The 27186-nt window shown below is 34.3% G+C and overlaps 2 protein-coding genes across 17 annotated transcripts; one reads left to right on the top strand and one right to left on the bottom strand.

The window, feature by feature from the left end:
• Nucleotides 1-8946: 8946 nt before the first annotated feature.
• Nucleotides 8947-16189, top strand: LOC147404468 (uncharacterized). The gene is made up of 10 exons (XM_086437851.1): nt 8947-8950; nt 9617-9837; nt 10235-10303; nt 11979-12052; nt 12167-12241; nt 12390-12469; nt 12825-12943; nt 13036-13179; nt 13331-15805; nt 15956-16189. The coding sequence occupies exons 1-5, from the start codon at nt 8947-8949 to the stop codon at nt 12219-12221; spliced, it is 423 nt and encodes a 140-aa protein (XP_086293977.1). The 3' UTR covers nt 12222-12241; nt 12390-12469; nt 12825-12943; nt 13036-13179; nt 13331-15805; nt 15956-16189.
• Nucleotides 16190-19365: 3176 nt separating this feature from the next.
• LOC147404467 (putative methyltransferase At1g78140, chloroplastic) lies at nt 19366-26878 on the bottom strand. Of its 16 annotated transcripts, none has more exons than XR_015177777.1 (10): nt 26172-26802; nt 25454-25562; nt 25291-25363; nt 24949-25028; nt 24096-24175; nt 23267-23329; nt 22553-22822; nt 21426-22466; nt 20846-20957; nt 19366-19617 (listed from the first exon to the last, which is right to left on the bottom strand). XR_015177777.1 is itself a non-coding variant. In XM_086440448.1 (10 exons), exons 7-10 carry the CDS (start codon nt 22413-22415, stop codon nt 19534-19536), a joined length of 291 nt encoding a protein of 96 aa, XP_086296574.1. In that variant the 5' UTR covers nt 22416-22466; nt 22553-23329; nt 24096-24175; nt 24949-25028; nt 25291-25363; nt 25454-25562; nt 26172-26729; the 3' UTR covers nt 19366-19533. The 16 variants fall into 16 exon arrangements, 4 of the variants coding, with proteins under 4 accessions (XP_086296574.1, XP_086296571.1, XP_086296572.1 ...); XR_015177781.1 differs by having other exon boundaries at nt 21426-21506; nt 22345-22466; nt 22553-23329; nt 26172-26776; XM_086440448.1 differs by having other exon boundaries at nt 21426-21506; nt 22402-22466; nt 22553-23329; nt 26172-26729.
• Between the last annotated feature and the right edge of the window lie 308 nt (nt 26879-27186).

The raw sequence follows: 27186 nt of genomic DNA, 5'->3' as shown, positions 1-27186 counted from the left end.
CCTTGAACGCTACCCATATATATATATATAGGGTCCCGTTCAGCAACAAACATTTTGGCAAAACATTTTTCAAAACATGGGTTAGAGGTTTTGGAATGGGCTGATTTTTGGTGAGGATGATCTCTACGGTGAGGAAATCATCCTCACCAAAAATCAACCCATTCCAAAACTTCTAGCCCCAGTTTACAAGTTGAAAAATCGTGGACCGTCCATTTTTTGTATATCATTTTTGATGGGGTTAGAAGTTTTGGAATGGGCTGATTTTTGGTGATGATGATCTCCTCACCGTAGAGATCATCCTCATCAAAAATCAGCCCATTCCAAAACCTCTAATCCATGTTTTGAAAAATGTTTTGCCAAAATGTTTGTTGCTGAACATTTCCCATATATATATATCCACTCATTAGTATGTTCGATCTTCTTGTAGAGGACAACAGTCGAGAAGTGTAATTGATTGTGCAAATTAAAAAAATGATTAATCATGTCTTTCTGAAACCATGAAGAAGACCGTGGCAGAAGTGTTACGGTTGGAATGCGTCAATATAGAGTTTAAATTAGGTAATTATATAAATACTTAAGATATATTCCTACTTAAACATCGGAGGCTCTTTAACTGATACCATATCGATATCTAACGACCAGAACAAAGATGGTACTACCAACAAACTTTGAACATGTGAAATTGGTGATTTGAGGTGTATGTGATTATGAGAAAATCATGGTACAAATATGTTATAAGTTTGGTTATGGAACAACCACATTCTAATCTGAGGTGGAAAAGATCGACTAATGTTTGAATTTAATGTTAGCATTTCTTATGTATGTATAGTTAAAAATGTTTTTTTCTTATGTGTACCATGGAAAAAACTTTAAAGCACCCATCTCGTTTCAAAATTTTGGTAGAACCCTCTTCTTTAGATGACACGTGTTATCTTCAAAGAGGAATCTCAAATATTAACAACAACAAAAAAAAGAGTCAGGAAGGGGTTTGAAATAATCACAAAGACTATGTGTCATGTCAAGAGAAGGGTTCCTCATATGCCCTAAGGGTACATGTTAAGATGTATTATTATTTATTTATTTATTTTTGGCTAAACAAGATGCATTTAAAACACCTTGGAAATAAGCAATTGAGAACATTTTTGGTAAGAAAAAAAATTTGAAGTGCATTTTAGATAGTAAAATAAAATTTAGAGGTGTATTTAAGACCTTTGGACAGAAATGAAAAAAATAATTCCTTACTAACTTAGAGAGGAAATCCCTAATTGCATCACATTGTGATAATCAAAAACATGATTTGATGCCACAAAGTTACAGAGGGCAAAATTCTAGACACTATGGAAAAGAAATCTCAAAGAAATATTAATTTCATAGTTGAATTTTAATTTTAAAATTAGGAATTCGATAGCCAGTCATTTTCAACAACTTGGATCAAGCTCAAAAAAGACTTACATTTTAAACTTTATTTCTGAATCTGAGTTTTTCAATAAAATCTAAAAGATTTGGTGTTGGATTGCCAATGTAATAATCCATGGGTCCACAACCCTTACTAAGGCAGGTCTTGTTCTCTAAAATTTTTGAAAGAGTCTAACTAACGTTACTAAACTAGTAAGGATTTCACCCTTACTGAGGGTCTTAGGCTCATCTTGTGGCATCCATGAACATGATCCCATGCTTTTAAGTTTTAGAGGACAAAATTCTATAAAGTTAAAAAAAAGAAGGTTAACTTTCACAGTTGAATTTCAATTCTAAGTTTGAAAGTTATTTGAAAGTTCAATAGCTGTTCACATTTTCAAAATCTTGGATCAAACTAAAAAGAAAATGTCATTTGAATTTTTTTTTTTCTTTTCGATCTGAGTTTTTAGATGAAACTTAGAGAACTGTGATATTAGATTGTCGATGTGGTGATCCATTTTAGCAAAATAACCCTTAATAAGATTTAAAATCTTACTATATTATTCTTAATAAGAAAAGTGTTTAGCTTTATGAAACAGGACGTTGATCTAAATATCGAGATATGACAAATAATCCAGTCAGATCCGATCCGAATCCAATCCATTGTGTTATACGTCTAGTCTAGGCGAGGAATTGCCGATAATTTGGGTTCAAAACTTGAAACGTCAAAAACAAAAGGCCTTAAAAAAAAAAAACAATTTCGGAACGCTTTTTAACAGTTGAGTTTGACGGATATCCGTTTTAAAAGTTCACATGTGGTCTAAAAGATAAAAAGGCATTTACCCTAGTCTAGAGCGGAAAGTCCGCCGACCGTTTTTGTATAGTTCTCTCCTTTTTGGAAGTAAGTGTTGATGCACGCGTCACGCTTTTGACGCTTCTTTGGTTATTTTCGAACTTTATCTTCTCTCTCGATCCGCTGCAATCATTCATAAATATCCAAAATGCCCTTGATACAAATTTAAAAGACTCTAACTTTAATATTTATTTTTAACTTTATATAAACGGGGTTGGAATCTTTTCCATCAAACACAATCTTTCAATTTAGGAACTACTTGATAGCATTAAAAATCGAATTTCATGGATTCAGCTCCTTGAAAAGTTGAAAGGGAAAATGGAAATATGTAAAATTTGATTTTATTCAAATGATTGCATTTGAGGAAATAATAGGTGAAAAAATATAAGACTAGAAGAAGAAAAAGAAAGAGAGAGAGAGATGAAAATTAGGGTTGAATTTCATATTTTCATGGGATTTAATGGGAAAAAGAAATCCATTCAAGTGTGGAATTTTAGGGTTGAAATTCATTTTTGAAGGAAAATAAGCAATAAAACAACAAGAACAATAAAAATTCATGAAAATACATTTTCCATCCATTTTTCTCATGCCTTATCAAACATAGATTTTTTAGAGATTGTCAACATTGATCTTCTAGGATTTATTACACTTATGGTTCTCATTAATTTGATAATCGAAACCAAAATCAAAATAGATAAAATTTAATCATTTTTGTAAATGTAAAAACTTGCACTAACTTGAAATATGTGATGATACCTCGCGATCTTCATTCCTTGTGCTTCTAAGTGTACTTGCAATAACACATCTCCGACACTTAAGTTAGAACTTTAAACTAATGAATAGTAATATAGATTTCTTAGAGATGATCAACATTGATCTTCTAGGGTTTATTGCACTTATGGTTCTCATTAATTTGAGAATCTGAATCAAAATCAAAATAGATTAAATTTTAATGATTTTTGTAAATACAAAAACTTGTACTACCTTGGGATTTATGATGATACCTCACGATTTCCATTCCTCATACTCTTAGGTGTGCTTGTAATAATCTCTTTCTGACGTTCAAGTTAGAACCTTAAACCAATGAGCAGTAATTTAGTAAGCAGAAAAATTCATTACTTTCATTTCTTTCTCCTCTTCTTATTTGTAAGGTTTTCTCTCATTTATCGAATAGAATCTCCCTTATCTTCTTGACCATGAATCTTATCAAGAAATGTGTTTTTATTCATTCCTCACATTGGGGTGATTCTCCTTCACTTTCAAATGATCCCTCAAATTCTGGGTCAAATCATATCTTTTCCTATTCTGAATCCATGATCTCTAGGGATTCACTTCTATTATTGGTTTGAAGCGTGAGATGTGACCCTGAGTCCGACCTATTATATATTGGGCATTTGATTTATCAACCTCGGTACCTCAGACAATTCGATACTTATTGAGTTGGAAAATTATGCCACTTGCCACAATCTTGTGGATCACTAAAATTATCCTCCACAGCTTTGATTTGATTCCTTTAAAATTATCTTCCACGCACGATCCCAAACATTTAAGTGTAAAATATGAAACTCAATTGTTGAAACTAATTCTAAAGATAAGTATCAAGTAGAGATGCATTATTGGGATATATATATATATAAATTTTGAGTGTGTTATATGATTGAGATCTTGTTTTTTTCTTGAACCGATAGAACCAACCCTTTGAACGTAATTATTCAATCAATACCTGCTTTTCTATGTTGCCACCTATAGCAGCAAGAATCTTGACCTTTAAAGCAAGACTTTGATTTTATATCTATATTAATATTTAATTATTATCATCCAACAGACATTTGGTTTTCTTATTGCAACCCAACAACACAAATCTCAAGTATCTGTTCAATTAATTTATGTATGAAGTCAAAAAAAATGTCTCATTTGGATCTACCTTAGTTAAAAAATTGGGAAGATTCCCACATGCATCAAATTTGATGAATCCATGTAAATAAGTTGGTCCAAGAGATGATCAAAATACAAGATCTATCTTTGAATAGAAGAATCAAATGAAAGATAATGTTTGTTCAATCTACCCAAAATTTTAAATTAATTTTTTTTATTTAGTTGATGTTGCTTGAAATAATTATCTAAACAATTAGCTCAGAATCAGATGCTCTCTCTCTCATTCATGTAGGAAGATAGAGTATTAGATAGGATAAGTATAATTAAGTTAGATGATAAAACACCATATCATGACCTTATAAAGATTAAACTATCTTTAATATTAGGAGGAGGAAGCATTCCTTATTACTGCTAAGATTAATTATCATCTAATATTCTATATAACTAATGATAAACTAATTCGCTCAATTGATGTGGTTGACGTGGCATGTGTACAGAACCATAGATCTTTTTTCTTGTGTATCCCAAGAAAAAAATCTATGGTCTGTACACATGCCACATCAACCATGTCAGTTTATCCTCACTCATTCTATATATATATATATATATATATATATATATATATATATATATATCTCAAACTATTTAATTTTCTTATTAATGTGCTATAAAAAAAGTTGGTGTGGCAATATAAACTTCCTAAATTTATTAGGATCCCTGTGGATGCGTCATAAGTGACACATTGTCCTTGACTTTCCAACAGGCTTCAGGCTTCATATGTCTCTTTTCAGCTTGTTCAACAAACCGTTTAGATTTATGAGTCCCGCAATTTAACTTGTTAGAGAATAAAATGGATCTTAATATTCGAAATTCTCTATTTCAAGCCTAGTATTTGAAATCTTTGACATGGTTGCAAAACCCTAATCTTGCTCAGATACCAATTTTGTTGTATATAAAAAAAATGTGTTTGTTATATTATAAATGCCTTAATTGATTTGCACGACTTACCTTGTAAAATAGTCCAGTGTCAGGTCCTCTACTGTGAATCATTCGAAGTAGTATTTTTTTTTTTCTTATTTTCTTAGGATATTATTATTATTATCCAAAACCTACTTTCTCTAATTTTATAAAAATAAAATTAAAAATTGATAATTTTTTAAAACAGTAGAATGCCATGTTAATGTTGACAGGGTGGGTTCTTAGTTCCACACATTATTTGGTTGACTCCCAGATGATGGCTGACACTATTATGAGCGAACTCTAAATCCAAAGAAGAATAATCTTTTTTGGGATTGAGAGATTTGTGGCTATAAGGCATGTAAGTTCATTGACCAATGTTCTCTTTCAAGTTTCAATAAAGTCAAATGTATTCTACCTGGAGTGTTGGGACATCTGTAGAAGGTTTTTAAGAAAATGGGCTTGATAATTGAGTGAAGCAAAACATGGCCCCCCATTCCAACTGGATCACATTGACATTATTGAGGAAGAGAATAACAAGGGTCTTATGAAATCATTGAATTAAGAGATAATGGAACATATGTTTGTCTTTGCCAGATATAGTAAAGGTCAAAAGGGAGGAGTCCCAAAGAAGCATTTTTAATTGACATGGAATCATAAATGAAAGAGAACCATAACACATAGGGATGGAAATAACCACAGGAACACCGACATTGAGAAACAATGAATGTGCAAGTCCTCTAAAAGGTGTAACTGCCCTTGTAGAGGAAAAGAGTGGAGGGGGTGGTTATTAGTCCCACTTAAGTCGCGCACATGCGTGTGTGTGTGTGTGTGTGTGTGTGAGAGACAGGAGAATTTCTTGTCATTTTATCTTTTAGGTAATAATTTTGTTATAATACTAGAAAAATATGTAATAGTCCATATAATTTCTTTTCTTGAAGAGGGGGGGTATTTGACTGTAGGCCTGACTAGAAAGGGTGAGACAACTAGTCTCTTAGAGCACCATATCTCACTCAAATCTCTCGAGTACTACATGCACTCACACATACCAAATAAGTAGGGAAAAATCCTTATAGGTGGCTAATGAGGGGACTTGAACTCAAGAATTCTCCTAATCCTGATAATTCAATTTGATCAAATATTAGAAAAATAATAGTATGAACTAGGGTTTGTGATCTTCCAATTCCTAAAAATTGCAATTAATATGTATGTTGACTTGTGCCTATAGACTCCAACTTTTTAGGATGAGCTTTCAAAATGATGATTACGACCTGAGTTGACTCGTGAATCAACTCAACTTTGTGTGATTTAGAGAAATATATCGTATGTAGGTCCATTTCCTCGAGTACTAGGGGGTCCCCTTGAAAGTAAAATCTTTATTTAGAGAACAAGAAAAGATGGATGTAAGGTGTACATCCACTGCCAGTTCACATGCTCCTTTAGTCCCTTCTTCATAACATGTCAACTGCCCTTCACCCACTCCCACTGCCACTCCTTTCTTGCTTCCTACGAAGATTCTTGAAGTCACTATTAAACCTTTCCAAACCTACGTTCTTGAAGTCCTTTTCATTTCCTATAAACATCATTTTTCAAGTCTGACCCACATATATGGCATTACTGGGGATCTTATGAAAAAACACCAGTATTGGAAATGTGGGTCAGATTCCAATGGTCCATACCTCGATCGTGAATGTTCTAATGGACCTAATTCTGAAGAAGGCGACGATTCCATCACCGACCCACGAAGGGCCTTTATCTCCGGTGGTGGCGTCTGGATGTTCCCCACCTCTTAGAATATCTATCTGATTTTTGCAGAGAAGTGGTCTGAACCACGTTGGGTAATGCCAGAATGTCTGTGGACCGAGTCTTGTAGAGTGACATATAGAAGTGGGGCATGTGGAACACACTTCCTTGATACTATACTTGGGTACATGGGCAGTGTCCTTAATTTGGCCCCCCATGACGGTGATGTTTGTCTGATCCATATTGGCATTGAGTGAGTTTATATTCTCCTAAACTTAGCTTCACAATGAGAAAAAAATGATATACTGATGAGCAGCCTTAAACGAAAGAGACCGAGACCCGACAGTTATTTGCGAAACTTAATAAAACTTGTTTTGATATAAAAGCGAAAGAGACCGACATAGTTTTGAATATCTGGTCGTCTTATTAACGTTCACAAACCTCACTTATCAAAAATGTATGAGAGCAAATGGAGAAGAGATAAATCATAAACTATAAGTTTCCAATTATAATTGATTTACTAAAAGATTTGAGTTTAAATTTGTTTACTCTAGTAATAGATGAAGTAATTGCTCATATTCCATAAAGATGTATTATACATGTTATTTGTAGGTGGCGTAATATTATAATTAGTTGATGATAATAGAGATGGAGAAAAGGACACTAGAATTATATATATGGAGAGTGATTTTGGAGTTCAAGAAAATTATAATAAGTAGAACTAAGATCAAGTATGTAGAGTGTAAATTAATATAGTATTAGCATTGATAAAATAAAATATTTAATAAAAATTGATGATTTACAAATACCTCGTAGCATCATTTTTATTATTCCGAACTATGATACGTAAGGATAGAGAGATTCAGGAAGGTGTTGCCCATAAAAATAGAGCTCAATGATAAGAGTTAGGACTGTCACAACGGGGCCATACTTAGCCCAACACATCATGGATCTTCATGCAAGCTGGGCTGGGCTTGGATATAGGTGATTTTTATTTGGCCTGAACATTAGAGTCTGGGCTTAGGGTAAAATTTTTTGCCTAATCAAGACTTTTTGGTTTAAGAGTGGATGCATTGACAGTCCTATTAAAAGTGGAGGTGTACCATGTGATCAACAAGTACGCAGGGTTGGAGCCAGGATTTTGCCACATGAGGTGGCAACCAAGGGTAGAAATTTTTTTTGTGTCGAAAACTAAGAGTGAAAAAAAATTGTTGTGGGGCCAACTAAAAGTGGACATTTTTTTTGTGGGGCAATAGTGGCAGATTTTTTTTATCCGTTACTAAAATCTGTCACAATAGCTCACTAATACATAGACTTTGAAAATTCTCATCTGGGCAAGTTCCCCCACAACCCCCACAATAAATCTGCCGTTGCATGTATGGATCAAATTAAATGAAATTTTTTATAAAACGACAATGTATAATATTATGTTTTATGAAGCTGAATATAATGCTCAAGAAGCATCATATTAAAAGATTTAGTGTAGCAAAGAAGAGGATGTTGAAATTGATGAGTGGAAAGACTAGGAAAAATAAGATTTAAAATGAATGCATTAAAGAAAAGGTAAGAGTAGCTCCAATAAATGATAAACTAACAAAAACTCCATCAAAAGAAAAAAAAAAAACTAACAAAAAGTCAATTGAGATGGTTTACACATGTTTAACAAAGCTAGATGACAACCTAGTTAGAAGAAATATGCAAATTGAAAGTGCTATAAGGGAGCAATGAAGGCTCAAAAGAATAGGGAATAAGATAGTAAAAACCGATTTGATCACACTCAATAACATTTATAAATATATCTAGACATTATTGAATGGAAGAAAAGGTTAGTTTAGCGAACCGCAATTTTTGGCATAAAGCTTGCGATGATGATGATGGCATGTCACTTATTCTTCTTTGAAATATTCTATACAATTTTGTTAATTAACACGTTATAATTAAGAGTTGGTGTAGCAATATAAGATCTCTTTCTTTTCTTTTCTCCAGGTAAACTATAAAGCTTCTGAACATATAGATAATTGTGGAATGTGATCTACTATGGATCACTCGAGAGTTCTATTATAAATAAAGGGTTTTATGGTTACGACTGCACAACATAGTTAAAACTGTCCACTTTCTTAGTAATGGGTCAGTTACATATTGTCCCACATGTGAGAATGGGTCAATTACCAACTATCCCTACGTGAAAACTAGAAAATTTGATAGAAAAAATTGACGGGTCAAGGCCCACGAATTTTAGAAACTGAATCTTGACGGTCTAGGACCGTCGAAATTCTTGATCACTACGTGAAAATTCCGAATTTTAATCAAAAAATTTGTTGGGCCTGGCCCGACGAATTTTAAACCTCAAAAACCACGGCCTGTGAACCACGTTTCCAGTCTCACTCTCAGTCTCTCTCTCTCGATCTCCTCTCTTTCTCACTCTCTCACTCACTGTATCTCATTCTCTCTTGTCTCTCACTGTACTCTCGATCTCCTCTCTCTTTCTCACACTCTCTCTCACTGTATCTCGTTCTCTCTGTCTCTCACTGTACTCTCGAACGACCTAGCTCTCTCTCTCTCTCTCTCTCTCGATTGATCGATCTCTCCGTCTCTCTCTCTCTCGATCGATCGTCTTCTCCATCTCTCTCTCGCTCGATCTTATATTCCCCTCTATCTGATCGACCGATCGATTTCTCGATCTGTCTCCCTCCATAGATCTCATCTCCCACTCTATTTGATCGATCGATCTCGATCTCGATCTCGATCTGATCCTCGTTCTCTCTGTATCTCATCGCTACCTATCTCTGATAGCTCGAAGTGACTTATCGACTTCAGTCCGCAAGGTTTGTCTCTCCTCCATTGACAAATCCCTCCAAATCTCTTCTCTGTTTGATCTCAAGATTAGGTTTAGGGTTTCATATTTTTTTAAGTTCGTTAATAGAGGTATCAACCTGTTTCTGGTTTCTCCTGCAGTGGTTGTCCATCTGAGGGCAACTGGAGATGTTCCGATACTTAAGCAAGCCAAGTTCAAGGTATTTATTCTTCCTTTCCAAGTTCATATTTATCTATATATCATCATGATTCCTGATTGAGGTTTACTTCTGCTTCCAATTTTCTTAAACTGTCTGAGAATTGGGGATGTTTGAACTTAATTTTTGGATCCCTAGAATCATTTATTTCTCAATTTGATAGTTGCAAGTTGTAACAATAAAAAACCCTGGATAGATTCCAACAAAGTTTCATTATTCACTTTAATTCTGAAGAAAATTTTAGAACGCTAACCTTGATTAGATTAAAAAAACAGTTAATTAATCCAATTATGGCAATTAGCTGATCAGTTTAAATTGATCTTGAAAATCTTCCAGACTGGATCATTAGAAATTTCATTAATAATGTGCCTATGCCTGCTAATAACTATTGGATTGGTAGTTAGCGGGATCGGACAAGTTTGCCAAAGTAATGGAATTTCTTCGCCGAAAAATTCATAGAGACACATTGGTAATGTTTTTTATTTTTTTTCTCTTTTGTTTTTCTTGGAAATGTAGCATAGTACCAATCACCTATTCTGATCGTAACTAATTTTCCTTCACTCAACGAATTAATGTATGGTATTAATTTACATGGGGTTTATGTGATCAATGCACAAAACTATGTTCCTGGTAGGGTGTTGGTTGGACAACGAGTATTCAATCTTTACTTAACCACTGCAAATATATGAACATAACCTCTTTGAGCTTTCATCTTTGACCCGAAATAAATTCTCATAGAATTTTCTTAGATTAGGATTGAGTTTTTGGGCCTCCGGATCAATTTATTCTTCGTCCTTGTTATTGGAGTTTTGGGTCTTGTCTTGTTTGTAGAGGTTGTTAATGGAGTTTTGTTTGTTCAAATTTCTGTCCAAGCTCATAGATCTAAATATTCATGGGTGAGTAATTATTTATTTTGTTTGAAAACCGCATCTGGTGTGAACATTTCCATTTTGTTTGGTCTTAGTTAGGTATGTTTTGCAGTTACTGATCTCAAGACCTCCAAAACACTTGAGAGGTCTCAGACCAAAACACTAAATAACCTAAAAATCAAGACTTTTATTGCAAGTCCTTGCCTATTCTGATCTATATGCTTCTAAGTAAATAAACAGAGGTTATTGAAAGATGGTTGCATATAATCTTCTCTTTTTCTAAAATAAGCCACTATTCTATTTGTAATTGAACCATGACATTATACAAGTTTTTACTTATTGCACCCCAATTAAAAAAAATGAATGGTTGAGAATAAGTAAAAGTTGGGGTGCCATTAGAAGCTCTCATTTTTTTTTTTTTTGTTAGATTTGTATTTTTAGGTTTTGGATTTTATATAGGCCTAATCCTAGTTGTAAGCAACTACTGAAATTATTTGAATGAGTGTTATAATGTTGAGATAATAACTTGAGCCAATCCTTTGTATGTTTGAATAGTGTGTTTTAATCCACATTGCTGTGGATGGATACTCTTTTTCTGAAATTTGTCACTTGTCAGTGTTAACACCAGTGTGTTCATGTATTCATAAAAAAAAAAAGAGAAAAGTGTGTTCATGTCTCAAAAACAGTTTAGTCACATTGTAATTTATCCTCTATATTTGGTCTTTTTTTTCTCTGTTTTCAGCATATGTATATACAATTTTCCATTAAGTTGTATACCATATGAAATTACTTAATTAAAAATCTCTCATAGACCTGGAACAAACCGTGCTGGTGTATTGGAATATCAGTTTCTTAGGTTGGTGTCTGGCACCATATCCATGTTAAGTTACAGAGTTGTGATCATTCTCTTGTTTAGGAAGTAAGTGTTTATAGTAAAGGTCTTTATTTTGAATTGTATATGTTGTCTTAATTTGAACGATGTTTCTGTTGTGCCACGAAAGTTCTTTTACTGCAGCGCTGACAAGGATTGACTATGACAATGATAACATCAGACTAGTATCTCAGACATTATTTAAATCTAAGTCGTTACCCCTTTTTTTCTTTTTTCTTTTTTCTTTTTTTTTTTCCCCCATTTTTCTCTTGTATTTTTTCATGTAGTTAACCTTGGTAATGTTCAATAAAAGTTTCTCTATCCTGATATGCACAATTCTTTATTAGACAATGCCTCCTTTTGATTATGATGTTCTTTGGGTGTTATTTATCTTGGGTGGGCAGGTCGAGAAAGCTCATAATGCTGATCTTCACTGTGTTGATTGGAACCCTCATGATGTAAACCTTATTCTAACTGGGTATGGGATAATTTTCTTGGCTTATCTCTTTCTTACAATTGCATTGTTATTCTGTATTGATGCTTGGATTTTCACCTCCTTTCTTTTGTAACTGAACATTTATTTATTATTCAGTGGTGTCCGGACAGATCGTCTGTTTTTGGCAGTGCTGCAGAGGATGGTCTCTTAAATATTTGGGATCATGATAAGGTATAGCAATCTATAGACATGTAACAACCTTTCCCCATCCTCTGATTGTGTTCAAGTGTACAAGTTTATCTTGAAAATCAACACAATCATGAAACAAACAATGTCCCCCCTTTATATTTCAAAATTAAAATTACTTCTTGTGTTCCAGTTCGGTAAAAAGAAAGAATGTGTTGGAACAAGGATGATGCCATATACTCCAGGCTTACTCTTCCAACATGCTGGCCACAGGTACGAAAAAACGAACCTCGTTCCTGAATATCTTCTAGTATAGAATTTGGTGATGTTTTAAGTTTGCGGAGGGGGCACATTACATAATTTCATATATGTCATGGACATGCGATGTTTATCTTCTGATGGAGTTTGTCCTGCTTTTATTTGTTGACCAAATATTAACTATTTGGTGTATGCATGTAGGGATAAAGTGTATGAAACCATAGGTTGTGCGAGTCTAATTGTGTGCCTGGATTTAGTTATACCACTGCTGCATTTATAATTTATGGTACTTTGTATGTTATATTTTAACATCATTATAAATACTACCACTTTTGAATTAATGGGTAAAAATGGGCAAATGGCCTTGCAGATTGGCAAGTGGGCGCAGGACAGATTGATGGAATCAGATCAGTAACTGGATTTTACCCACAAAAATGGGCAAATGGCCTTGTAGTTTTCACTTCTACAACTAAGCATTATTAAATATATGTGAAGTTTCTAATACCCAGGCTTTAAATTTCTATGTTTTGCACTTTGGAATGTTCTTCTCACAAATCTCTTTGCTGAATTCATATGGCCAGGACCATGAAGAGTTTCTTTCAACTAAGCTTGATGGCTTACTTCAGCTGATGATTGAAGTGCTTCCTTCCTGTCATTTTTCTGCCAAACATCATAGACTTGACTGCTTATACTTCTTAATCACCCTTGTTTTTTATTGGTCCGAGGTAAGTCACCCATCTTTCTTATAATTCTGTTATATTTTGATTTTTTGTCAGTGTTAACACCAGTGTGTTCATGTATTCATAAAAAAAAGGAAAAGCTTCATATATGTTTGGAAGAGCATTAACTTCTGTTCTGTTATAATGCGTTTAACAGAACCCAATCTCTTGGTGCCTTTTTTTTGGCTCAGTTTGAATGTCTTCAAACTTAGGTTGTGCTGGGACTGACTTGTAACCAGGCCCTATCTGCCCATGGTGCACTTCTACCTGAAACGCCTCAGGCTTACTAAAGGTGGAAAAGCTGGTGAGACATAATGCCACATCCGCCGAGGCTATAAAACTGCTTATGGTCTTAAAATGCTGTGTCAAAGGCATTTCCTTAAATTCATAGGTTGGTTGTGGCATTTTAGATTCACACTTCAATCTGTTTCCCTTATGTGTTGTTTTTTGCCCTAGAGTTAAACATAATAAGCTATTCTCTCTCCCTCTATGTGTGTGTGTGTGTGCGTGTGCATGTAAATATTTTCTTTTTCGTTGTGAACCAAGAATAATAAGCTATTCTTGGTTAATAACAAAAAAAATCCTATTTTTTCATCCCACATGAATCAGATAATTTTTTTTTTTTGATGAGTTAAATTTTATTGATAGGAGGACAAGAAGTCCTCAAGAATTTAATGTATTTGTTATTTATTTTTATTTTTAGTATTAATATAAAAGATGTGTTTGTGAGGCTTACTCTTCACGCTATAGACCATTGAAGCATCTCATCACCTGTTTCACATTTGAAAACACTGACCTAAACTACCAGCCAATCACGACCAACCCAGTGGACCTGTTTTTTCTAGGGTCAGTTTGAAAATTTCAAGTTTCCTACCTGGCTCAGTTTCATTTAAAACCTTTAAAGGCATATATGTTGTGTTTAACTTTGAATTAACCCTAATTCTTGATATGTCCAGGCTCTATCTTGTTTTTTGCTGAAGTGTTACAATCATTTTTTTTTATATATTCTCATCGCCCTTTTAAATTAGAAAGTATTTTGCCAGCACATGCATGTTCTATTTTTTTGAGAACTGTTTCACTAAACAGATCTGTCTGTCTCCAACAAAATTAAAATTCAGTCTTTGAACCTTGCCTAGTCCTAGGGGCTGGGGATAGGACTTCAAACGTTTAATGTGTTGTAGGAGCTTCCTATATGTTTGGAAGAGCTTTAACTTCTGTTCTTTGGGTCGTTATAGCTGATCGATATGGTCGAAACCTGTTATAGTGTTGGGCACAATTTCAGTGTTAGTATTGCTTGACATTATTCCCTATATAATTAAACTTGAATTGTTGTCTCAAAACTATTTATGTCATTTACTCTGTTTTAATAATACATATCAGGGTCATATTCAACACTCTCTTTGGCCTCAGTACAAGCTTTTGGATGGCTCTTATTACAAGGTTTCTTCTTGGATTTATGGATGGTCTAGTTGGTACAATAAAGGTGTGTGTACGTGCATGCGTGAGACTATATATTTGTTGAGTGTATATTTTCTTCCACTCTTAGGATATGGTTTTAATGATGATGGTGGGTTAGATGGTGTTTGTTTAGGTAGACGTGGTTTTAGGTAGAGTGGAATGGAGGAACAAGCTTTGTTTATACGACCCCAAATCCTTGAGATAAGGCTTTGTTTATGAAATGCGTTGACTTGTTTATAGTTTGGCATCTTATAAAGCTTCGTAGGTTGGGCTTTACTTCATTCCATGCCAAAATAAGCAAGAGGTTAAAATTCAATTGCTAACTAAATCTGTGGTGGACTGATGCCTAGGAAAGAGATATTGATTTCTATATTATGGACGGTGTGCACTTGCCCACATAAGAGAAAAGACAGTACTATAAGCAAAAATATTTGTATTAGTAAAATTAACCTTTAGGTTTTTAGTTCCCCTGAGAATTTTGGGGTGCTTTAGAAGAAACACATGTAGCTAAACCGTTGTTTTTCTGTAAGAATACTCAGCTCCTTCCATGATTGAAGTACTTTGGGAACCATTTTTGTGTTGGTTAGTAAGGTTTTTATTTGTATATTTTTGTCTGCATCAATGAAGGTTGTAACATTAGTTCGTGATTCATTGCATGAAAACTCGCTTCTATAGCTTTCTTATTTCTTATGAATGTATACCATTGTCATTGTGTTAGTCTTTGATGGAAATTCTTTGAGTTATCAAAGAGGTTTGAGTGGTACTTGAATGGCTACTATTAATAAAAAGTTACACCTGATTTTGGAAGCATTTCATATATTTTTGGGTATTTAGCCGATGCTTAATCTTGCTGTTGAATCGTCACAGTGCTGGTAAAAGTTTTGTTGCTGAAATCTTGATGTTGCGACGAATCGTGTCAACTGGAAAAATGGCAATTCTTGTACTGCCATATGTGTCAATTTGTGCAGAAAAGGTATTTTTATTGTCTCTCTTGTTACTTGCAGGTTCCGTATTCTATATTTAGTACTGAAGATGTGACCAAGGAGGTGGAACACTGCCTAAAGATACTTCTGTAGCTGTCTGCACTATAGAGAAGGCAAATTCTTTACTCAACAGATTGCTGGAAGGACATCATTCTGAAGTTGGAATTATTGTGATAGATGAATTGCATATGGTATGGATTTCTTTGTTTTTTATCAAATCTTTCTTTGTTTGAATGTCTATGTGAAACAGTTCAAATATTTGCAGCTCTAAATGTCAATATCACCATTGTGTTTTCTTTTAACATATTTCACTGAACCAAATGGATCTTTGTTTGATTCAGGGAACTCCTGTTAACATCGTCGTCGGCTCACATGTGTGGGCTGAGGATTCGGAGGTTGCGTGGATAGATGGAAAAGTAACAGAAATCAAAGGAAACGATGCCACCATAGATATATGTATCATATACTGCTTTATTGTCAGTTATTTGTAGCTTCGATAGAATTTTCGATCTTAATAAAGAGGTTTACATGTATATTAATTTTGGGTTATTTAGTTTAATTTGGAGCTTGTTTTATGATTTTTCTTTTGTTTTTTCTTTTTCTGATTTTTTTTATTATTATTTCGTTCATTGTGATTGGTGAATTAGAGGACCATGCTATTGTTTGTTAAACCTCCAAATTTGACGGTCATACTCTATGGAATTTTTTTTGTTTTTTTTTAAGTCCATTCTCCAATAATTTGATAGTCCAGGGCCGTCAAAAAAAAAATTCTACAAGAGAATATTTGACAGGCATATTTGACGGGAGGGTCCGTCAAATTTCTCAAAATTTGACGGTCTAAGACCGTCAAATATGGGCCTTTTTCACATAGTGGATGTTCCCAGATTTGATGGCTTAGAGCTGTCGAATTTCACCCATCCTTCATTAATTTGCTAGTTTCAACTTATTAAAGAAAAAAAATTTGACAATGAAAAATTCGACCCCTTGGTCCATCGAATTTTATGAAATTTGACAGGCTAGGACTGTCAAATTTGGGTTTTTTTCACATTGTGTATCCCACGATTATATAGTGATGGGTCAGAGACAAAGTGATTCTTCTCCTTAACAATCCCCCTCAAATTGAGCAACTGAACGTCTAGCAAGATCAGTTTGGATCACAATGGTAGAAATGTCCTTGATGAAAGACCTTTGATAAAAATGTATGCCAGTTGTAAATGACATGGAATAAATTGAACTCGAAGAGAACGGTGAGCAACTTGTTCTCAAACAAAATGATAATCAACCTTTATGTGACATGTCCTTGCATGAAATATAGGATTGGTAGCATAGCAAGTCACATTACGGTTGTCACAAAATAAGACAAGAAAATTTGGGGAGAAAACACGCAGGTCTTATAGAATATATTGAATCTGTCAATCGTAGTGTGAGCCAAAGAATGATATTCAGCTTCCGTGGTAAAACGAGAAACTGTGGGTTGCTTTTTAGAACCCAAGGAAATTAGATTAGAATCCAAAAATATGCAAAAATCAGTTGTTGATCGGTGATCATCTGGATAACCAGCCCAATCAACATTACTATAAGCCCGTAATTGCATAGATGATTAGCGCGTAAATCTTATAACAAAACCCAAAGTAACTTTAAGATAATGCAAGATGTGTTTGACTTCAATCAGATGAGATGTCTGACGACGATGCATAAATTGATATGCCTGATTGATTGCGAAAGAGATATCAGGCTTGGTCATAGTAGAGTACCGAAGAACGCCAACAATACTACAATACCCTGTAGGATCCGTGAGCAACGATCCATCAGAAGAAGACAATTGGGGCCAAGGGAACAAGAATCAAAACAGACTTAAAATGAGACATATTTGTTCAACATAACAAATTAAGAATATATTTGGTTTGAGTTAGCTCCATTGCAATGTTAGAATGATGCACCTCAACGTCCAAGAAATATCATATAGAACCCAAATCATTCATGTCAAATTGAGAACATAAAGATGAAATCAAATCAAAGATAGCAGTATTAGAAGACCTAATTAAAATAATATCATCGATATACAACAACAAAATAAGGATGCCAAAAGAAGAATGTCAAATAAACATGGAAGAATCAAATTTAGAGCAAAGGAATCCCAATTCTAATAAATAAGAACTAAAACGAGAAAACCAAGCTCTTAGAGATTGCTTTAAACCATAAATAGCTCAATGTAGGCGACACACATACGAAGCATGACAAGAAGAAAAATAACCCGATGGTTGCTTCATATAAACTCTTTCAAATAACCATGAAAAGCACTACATACATCAATTTTTCGAATGGGACAACCTTGACAATGGGCAAAACTAAGAACAATTTGAACCATTGTAAGCTTCGCAATTGAACTGAAAATTTCTTCATAGTCTATGCCATAGCTTTGTGTGCATCCTTGGGCAACAAGTTGAGGTTTATAGTGATCAATGGAGCCATCAAATTTTCGTTTTATTTTATATACTCAACAAGAGCCAACAATTTCTTGATTGGACGGTGGAGGCACCAAGCTTCAGGTGTGTTGTGCTTGAGAAGTGCATCATATTCTTCATCCATGGCTTGCACCCACCTAGGATTGGAAGAGGCTTGTCAAAAAGAAGAAAGTTCAACAGACTCGAAGCAAGAGGAAAAACATGAAGGAATTGGGTATCAAACTGAGAGAAGTTTGGGTTTACATGTTTTAGTCATGGTTCGAGTGACTATGTGGTGGCGTTGGACAAGTGGTGAGGTTGTGGTAGAAGAAATAGGTGTTGCTATATCGGTTAAAGAAGGTTGATGAAGAGAAGGATCATCTTCATTAGTATGCGAAGAGGTAACAAAAATAATAGATGGTAAAGAAGTTGAGTGATCTAAAGATACTTGAGGGGAAGATGGTTTGTGAGTGTGTGATGGAGAAGGTAAAGTAATGGAAGAAGTGGGGGTGGCGATATAGAAGATATAGGTGCAGCCATATGTTATTAGTATTAGAAAACCATAGTGAAAGATCATGAGTTCTATAGGAGCATCAACATAGAGAAAATGAGTTTCGTCAAAGACAACACACCAAGAACGAATCATCTTATTTGAAGACGGGTCATTACATACATTTATAGCCTTAGTGATGCATCCCATAACTAAGAAACACACATGCCTTGGCCTGTGGTTCTAATTTATCGATTTCCATCTCACCAAGATAAGGATAACATGTCGAACCAAATACCTGTAGATGGGTATAATTAGGCTTTTGCTTGTAAAGAATCTCATAAGGTGAACGGTTGTCCAGAGTTAATGATGGAAGTCAATCTATAATATAGCAGCCAAGTGGAAGGCATCATCCGAAAATAATTTGGGTAAATTAACATGAAATAGCATAGACAAACCATTTTCCTTCACATGGCGATTTTTTTGTTCTACTACTCCGTTCCGATGTGGAGTTTTTGGACAAGAAACTCGTTGAGATATACCAAGCACTATGTGAAAAAGGCCCATATTTGACGGTCTTAACCCGTCAAATTTTGAGAAATTTGACGGACCCTCCCATCAAATATGCCCGTCAAATATTCTCTTGTAGAATTTTTTTTTTGACGGTCCAAGACTATCAAATTATTAGAGAATGGACTTAAAAAAAAACAAAAAAAAATCCATAGAGTATGACCGTCAAATTTGGAGGTTTAACAAACAATAGCACGGTCCTCTAATTCACCAATCACAATGAACGAAATAATTATAAAAAAAATCATAAAACAAGCTCCAAATTAAACTAAATAACCCAAAATTAATATACATGTAAACCTTTTTGTTAAGATCGAAAATTCTATCGAAGCTACAAATGACTAATAATAAAGCAGTATATATATATTACTATTTTTCCATGTTGGCTAACTATGGTGGCATCGTTTCCTTTGATTTATGTTACTTCTACATCTATCCACGCAACCTCCGAATCCTCAGCCCACACGTGTAAGCCAACGGCGATGTTAACAAGAGTTCCCTGAATCAAGCAAAGATCCATTTGGTTCAGTCAAATATGTTAAAAGAAAACACAATAGTGATACAGACATTTAGAGCTGCAAATATTTGAACTATTTCAGATAGGCATTCGGACTTCACTCAAGACCAAATGAAATACTCGCAACTTAGTGTGAAGCATGTCATCTCACAAGAATGTGTTTGAACTTAGTGTGAAGCAACTATACTAACGTTCAAAAGGAGGATGCAAAATTTTATTTTGAATCACTAATTACAAAAACTAAAGGAAATGAAACTAACATAACATGTCTTAGAAAATCTGAAACATTTAAAATTGAAGCATAGCTTGTAGTGTTTTTCATGCTTTTACTAAAGAAGAAAATTCTGATATTTTCCCTTAACTTCAAATAGAGCCTTAAAAATTTAAATAAATAAGCTGATCAGCACGAATTGGGACATAATTTACCAACTCTGACAGAACTTCAAAAACACACCCTTGAAAGTTTTTCCTTCTCTACAAGAAAGCATGTGTCAGACAATTAGCATTAAAATGACAAAGAAAAAAGAGGTGCACCAGCAACTAAACCATTCTAAATTTAGTAGTGTGGTGTGTTTTTTTATTCCATTATTCCTATCTATATTTTGTTTCCAATCAATGCGGGTATTAGTTTTCAGGTCAAGCAAATATTAGGATTTAGGTGCATCTTAATAAATAACACCATGCACATAGCAAAACCTTTACAAAATAAGAGAAACGTGTTTCCTTAACCATTGAAGCAGTATAATCCTATTCTTCAATTGTTTTAAGAAGTAAAATAATTATTATTGTTGAAGCAATATACTTATTGGTGAAGCTTTAAGTTGCTCAGATATGAATATGGGTTACAGAGCTTTACTCAAAATAAGAATAAATAGATAAAATAAATAAATAAATAAACAAAGAATATAAATTACACAAATCCATAATAAGGGCATTGGAGTATGACTAGTGCAGTTTAGCCCATTAAACATGTTCATGCCAGGCTTTAAACACAGTTTACAAGCAATAATAATTTTCACTCACCGAATTTGACAAAATTTTAACATTTACACATTTTTTGCTTTAAAGAACAAACAACAAAACCATTAGTAGTGAAAAATTATCAACACTCGATGGAAAACAAGGAAAATATACAAGTATCAATGATTAGTAATTCAATAACAAATTGTGTTGATACAAATACACTAAGCAAAAACAAAATAATGCTTACAGCAGTAGACGGTGAAGGCCAACAGTGCAGTGCAGCACCAGCATGCAAAACATCAACTGAATTTGAAACAAAAGGAAGCCGAGAGATATCAGCTCTGATCAAGATTAAGTTCCTGCAAGGCAACAAGTATTACCACATCATATATAATCTAATAAACACAATTTTACCCTTAAAAAAAAGGTATTCCTACTAATAGATTAATCAAAACAACTTTAAGAAAAATTGAAGCTAGAGCAAAGAGAAAACAGTCCACTCTTGGTGAGAAGTCTTGAAAATAACCCGCTTCCATAGCTGGCATCAACTATGTTTCCACCTAAAACAGGCTTAAGGTAATCTTTGGCCATTTCAAACTGTAACCAAATTATTAGATTGTTAACTAGATGAACGACTTGTGAAATACGTGGAAGCATAAGTCACGTGGGTGAGCAGAAATAACCATTGACATGTTAAAAATACAATAGAAACCATCATGATTTCATCAATAAGCAGCAAGGGTGATGAATAAGCACTTAAAATTTCTCAAAAAAAAATAATTAAATAACAAATCATATATTGTAGATTTAATAGAACATCAGATTACCTCTTTCTCGGTTCAGGAAATCTACCCCATATAAAATTTTGACGCCATCCCCTCTCATAGAGAAATGATACCAGTGGAGTCCTGTTTGAAAAAATGATCTTCATCTGTTATAAGGAAGATATAAGTTGAAAGAAAAGTAAGGTTCCTCCTATACTAGAGAATAAATTGGTTGATATAAGCTGTTGAAGATAGGCAGATTAGCTAGAAACCACATTCTAGATTAACTTAAATGTGATTTTAAGTTGAAAGTTCTCTCAACTTGATTGGGGGAGGGGGGGGGGGGGGGGGGGGGGGGTTGCACCTTTTACCTCACTATCTTAGTAAGGAAAGGGTTTTCTCGAAGGATAAATTGCAAAATAAGATATACCGACTCATTAACATATTATTTTTTCTCTGATTCAATGAATTGGCTTGAGAAAGGAGAACCAAACAATGTTCAGGCTACCTTCCATGGCATAGATTTCGAATACCTATTAATTTACAGCCTTGTTTTCCTATGCAACATATATTACCGGTCCTCTTATTAGCTATTATCATAATAACAAAGAAATAGAAAATGTGTTGATGAAACAGAAACCATGAATAAAAAAAACAAGTACAACCATGCCAACAATCTAATTTTTTTTCATTAAATCTCACCATGATCCTCATTAACCATGGGGATTCCCTATATATATATATCAAAGATCAATAGCATCACCATCAAATCAGAAGGCATCCCTTTTTTTTTTTTTTTGCCATTTCTCTTCTCTGATTTTTCTACCCCCTTTTTTTTTTTTTTGTTTTTTTTTTGAATTTCCCATCTTGTCTCTATTATAACAAGATCACCCCACATACCATATCTACAATTTGATGCACACTTATGCATTTATAGTGTATATAACTCATATATGCCCTTATGAAATGGGCATGGACATACTCAAGAACTGTTATTGCAGAGTGTAGGCTTGGACTTGTCGAGAATCAACCACATCACCTGAACATCCTCATAAGCACAAGCCATTACTTCACCATGCAAATCCATATCACGATTGTCATTCCCTATAATAAGAACCAACCACAATATATAAGAGTTAATTTACATCAAGATCCAATATGGCTAACATAGCATATATAACAAAATATACCTTGTTGTGTCTTCTTATCTCTTTGATTGTTGGGGTTGAAGAAAGTGCAAGCTTTTCTGAATGGAGATGTGATTGTGCGAACCCAAGAAACCATTATTTTTATTTTTCAATTCTGCTAGACTTCAATTGTCGAGAAGATGAGTGAATCCTCTTGAGTTTATATAGGAGAGCTTGATGAGGAGAAGGATAAGTCGGGGTGTAGGCTTAAGGGGGAACAAGATCCGTGAGATGTGGTTGAAGGATATGACACTTTCTTTATTGCTCATCAAGCTGTTGATAGGAGTATATAAGGATATTAGTTGAAGATATAAGCTGTTGATAGGAGTATATAGCTCATCATTCCTGTCCAGGCTGGAGCTCTCTACAGACTCCAAGTTGGCTGGAGTATATACACTCTTTTTTTTTTTTGTTCTGGTGTGTACCATAACCTTCTTATCTTCTACCATAAACATACCCACAGTGTTAGTTTTTTCAGTTTGTGTCAGATTCCTTTGGTATGTATTCATTTTAGAACATTATTAGTGTCTCTGTGTTTAAGTTTCTATTTGTAATAGTTAGGGGTACATTATAATTTGTTCTCATCTCTGATCAACATAGTTAACTTCTATCATCATTTAAAGAAGCCCCTAACATAGTATACAGAAAATGTATCAAACAAATTAAATAAATAAAAAAGCTTTGGAATTAATATATCTAAGGCTTGAAAGAACTTACAAATGGATCATACGAGCTGCATTATCTTCAAAGTTCCGTATGTACCAACGGGGGTGACATAATCTGCATCAAAGTAAATTAAGAGCATACTTCAACTCACCTCTCTCTCTCTCTCTCTCTCTCTCTCTCTCTCTCTCTCTCTCTCTCTGTTTGTATGCCCACTTGTGGGTCTTGAAGGACATAATGTTTGATGATTCAACCTTATAGTTTGTCATGATACGACGATCATCTCTATCAAAAATCAGTCCACTTAACATCACAAAATACTAACCATATGAAACATGGTCTAATTGGACAGTTTGGCTAATCCAAATTCAAGACAATTTTCATTAGATTGGGACTATCAGAATAGGTTGATTTTTTTTTATTTTTGGTGTGTGATGGTCCTCTAAACTGTATGAACAAGCCCATATATGGTTGGAATGTCCAACATGATGCAGGAAAGGAAGGAGATTCTGAAAACATTTGGGTATGTGAAATTGATTTAAGGAAGATAATAGATATGCAACTCGACTGGACTGTCCAGTGACTTAATTCATTTTTGGTAATTTTTGAAAAAATAGAGAGACCATCCCATTATAACACAGCTGTTCATGGTGTGCACAGCTAGACATGTATAGAACTTAAGATATGAAGCATTTGGTCTTTAAATCAAAATTTATTGAGTTGTAAATGGATTGGGCCTAATATGCCCCACCCACATCAATAGTACACACATGGGTTTGTTCTCCACACAGTACCAAATTTGTAACTCATGTTAAAGCAGAACAACGTTGGTCACTTGAGGTTGTTGGGACTCAAGTTTGAAGAAAGCTATATAGCGTGATACCTTGCATGAAAAGTGTCCATGCGGCTATCATAGCTAAGCTCGGCATCGTAACAAGTCAACATAAATCCAACATGTCCATTCTGAAGTAGAAGATAAGAACAAAGTTTTCAGTAATTTTCTAACAGAACAAGGCATCAACAATTGAGTGCCACACATCAAACATCAAAGCTTATATAATAAAAAAAGAGTTCCAAGACATCTAGAGCTCAAAGAAATATTTATCTTTGACTGCAAAAAGTTATTTGTCAAAAGAGCTAGAAATGGAAGAAATCAACAAAAAGTGTAAAATTGAAAATAGAAAGCAAAAAAATAATAGCTGAAATTACAGTTGTTTCTAACAAAAAAGGCATTAACATTTGTTGCCATGGAAACTTATAGAGAATCAGGATCAAGTATGGTGTCCCATTCATATAGATATGAACGGTGTCTACATGGCACACTTTTGTACGGAGTTTAAAATACATGGGGTTCCTAACCAAGACATTTTTTACATGACATGCAGACCATGTGTTTAGTTTAATCTCCAAACAAAATGTGCCACATAGACACTGTACATTGTTAATTGAACGGGACACCGCTATGGATCACGACTCAAGCGAGACATTTAGAACTCAAAGACAGATTTTTCAACTATAATTTCAGATCTATTTATATAAAGAGAAGCACAGTTAATAACGTGAACTAAGCAAGAAATCGAGCATTCTCATATCAAAACAGCAGATTCCAATAAGCTACCTTCAGATGATGTACTGTAAGAAAAATGGGTAGAATCAACATCACTCCTCCATATAGATTATAATTTAAATGGAACTCCACTCTTAATAAAACTAGCTTATAACTTAGTACTTAGTACCTCTAGGCATGGTTGTCTTTTGTCCAAACTATCGCACTCATTCCATCCTTAATCAATCCTGACACAGTCTGCTTCCAAATCTGTAATGTTGTGGAACCGAAATTAATTTGCAAAAAAGGATAAATTTGTATTAACGTTTATATTGCATTAATAGTCAGTAGTTTTAAGCACAGATTTCTATTTAAAACATAAGAAAACCATTTCAAATCCGTTTTTCTGTTAAACAATCAACAATAAATTCTTATAAAATTATCATGATTCCAGAGTTTAGTTTATTGCAGGATATTGAGCAACTTAAGAGATGTCTGCAACAAAGATAAGTGGCAGATGATTGCAAGATACCTGACAAGGTCCCCTTTCAGAGCATTTGTCCCAGAATATTCTAGACTTATCTCATCCCCTTGTTCAACCCATACTATAATAATAAAGTAGACAACATAACTACAAGGGCATCTTCCAACTTAACAAGGGAAACACAGAACTAGAATTGTGAAAATTTTCTTACATATCTTGAACTTCTCGTAAATGTCACTGATCATGGATATATGCTCTGTGGAGGGAATTGCTCCCATCCTCTGCAGTTGTGAATTTAAAGATTTTCTAGCCGAGTAACTCTGAAAGCAAGACATTTGAATAAAGTTCATGAATCAATTTGCAACAAAGAACTGAAGTTTTTTTCTTCTATTATGATAAAATTCATTTTCCTTAGAAAGAAGAGAGAAATTGCAAATACAAGGAAATCAAAGAACTAGTTACGGAGAAAATAACTAGAACCAAAACTACAAATGCATCAGAGAGGGTCCTCAGTCTATATGAGAAGATGAGGTAACTATAAGTCCATAACATACTAGAAGGAACTAAAGAAAAACTAGCATAGGGGTAACATTTGTTCGATCAAGGCAATCAATGCAGTTAACCCTAAAAACTCCTTTTTGCTCTGCTAGATAATCTACATGGCTATGATTTCTCAAGAATCTAACCATCTAATTCAACATTTGGAAGCCAATTTCACAGATACAAAAAATAGAACCAAACCGATTGCTTTAGAAGATCAACAAACACCTGAAAACACTAAAAGATGTTCATTGTACGACAAAAATTAACCAAAAACCAAACTTTCCACCTCATATACCTTCAAAACCTCAACAAACAGAATAATCTCACAAATCATCATCGAATTTACAGTCGATTCTCTTCAAATCAAGATTTACAGTTGATCATACCTTGAAAAGTGAGAACACCTTAGCAGAAACTCAGCTTCTAATCTAAGGCGACGGATTGTGACAGAAATCGAAATTTTAGAGAGTTCAATCCGATTGCGTGAGAGAAATCGAAACCCTAGAGACTTCAAATCCGATTGCGATTGCATCAGAGAGATACGAAAGTGAGAGAGATCTATCGAGGGAGACAGATCGAAAGAGAGATCGATTGAGGGAGAGACCGAGAGAGAGAGATGGAGAAGTCGATCGATGAAGAGAACGACTGTGAGAAAGAGATGAAGAGATCGATCGAGAGAGAGAGACTGTAAGAGATAGATATGGAGAGGTCAATCGATGACTCTGAGAGAGAGACAGAAAGAGAGTAGAAAGAGAGTGAGAGATGAGATCGAGAGACAGACAATGAAAATGAGTGAGGTCGAGTGGAGATGGGAAACGTGATTCGAAGGCCGCGGAATTTCGATATTAAAAATTGACGGGTCAGGCGCATCAAATTTTTTTTTTTTAATTTGCGATTTTCACGTAGTGAAGCATGCGTAGAAAATTGGAAAATGGATGACCAACAAACTCATGAGTCCCACCATTACATTTCAATGATTTAATAGGTAGACCAAATTGCTTCTCAGGTAATAATTTAAAATACTCAACATTCCAATGCTTCTGATTTATGAACAAGTGAAAACATTCATGAAAATCTACTAAAATCATCAACAATCAATAAGAAATAATGATTTTCAATTCTAGACAAAATTGATCCTGGCCCCCATAAATCAACATGAATAAGTTCCAAAGGTGTTATAGAAACTCTAGAACAAGAAGAAAATGGCAAACAATGTGCCTTTCCAGCCAAACAACTTGGATAGATTTTATTAAAACGCCTAAGACCTTCGTAGGGAAGGAAATTTTTTTTTTATTTTAAGAAAGTCTAAAACTTTCGAGTTAGGATGGCCTAATCAATGATGCCAAGTATCCATAGATGTTTTAACTCCCATACAACACATCGAACCTCCATTAAAAGCTT

The sequence above is a fragment of the Akebia trifoliata genome, chromosome 4, assembly GCF_017979445.1.
Source record: "Akebia trifoliata isolate Shusen 1 chromosome 4, ASM1797944v1, whole genome shotgun sequence".
In the NCBI taxonomy this organism is placed as follows: domain Eukaryota; kingdom Viridiplantae; phylum Streptophyta; class Magnoliopsida; order Ranunculales; family Lardizabalaceae; genus Akebia; species Akebia trifoliata.
The sequence above is the reverse complement of the archived record's forward strand: the minus strand, read 5'-3'. Positions and strand labels throughout refer to the sequence as shown.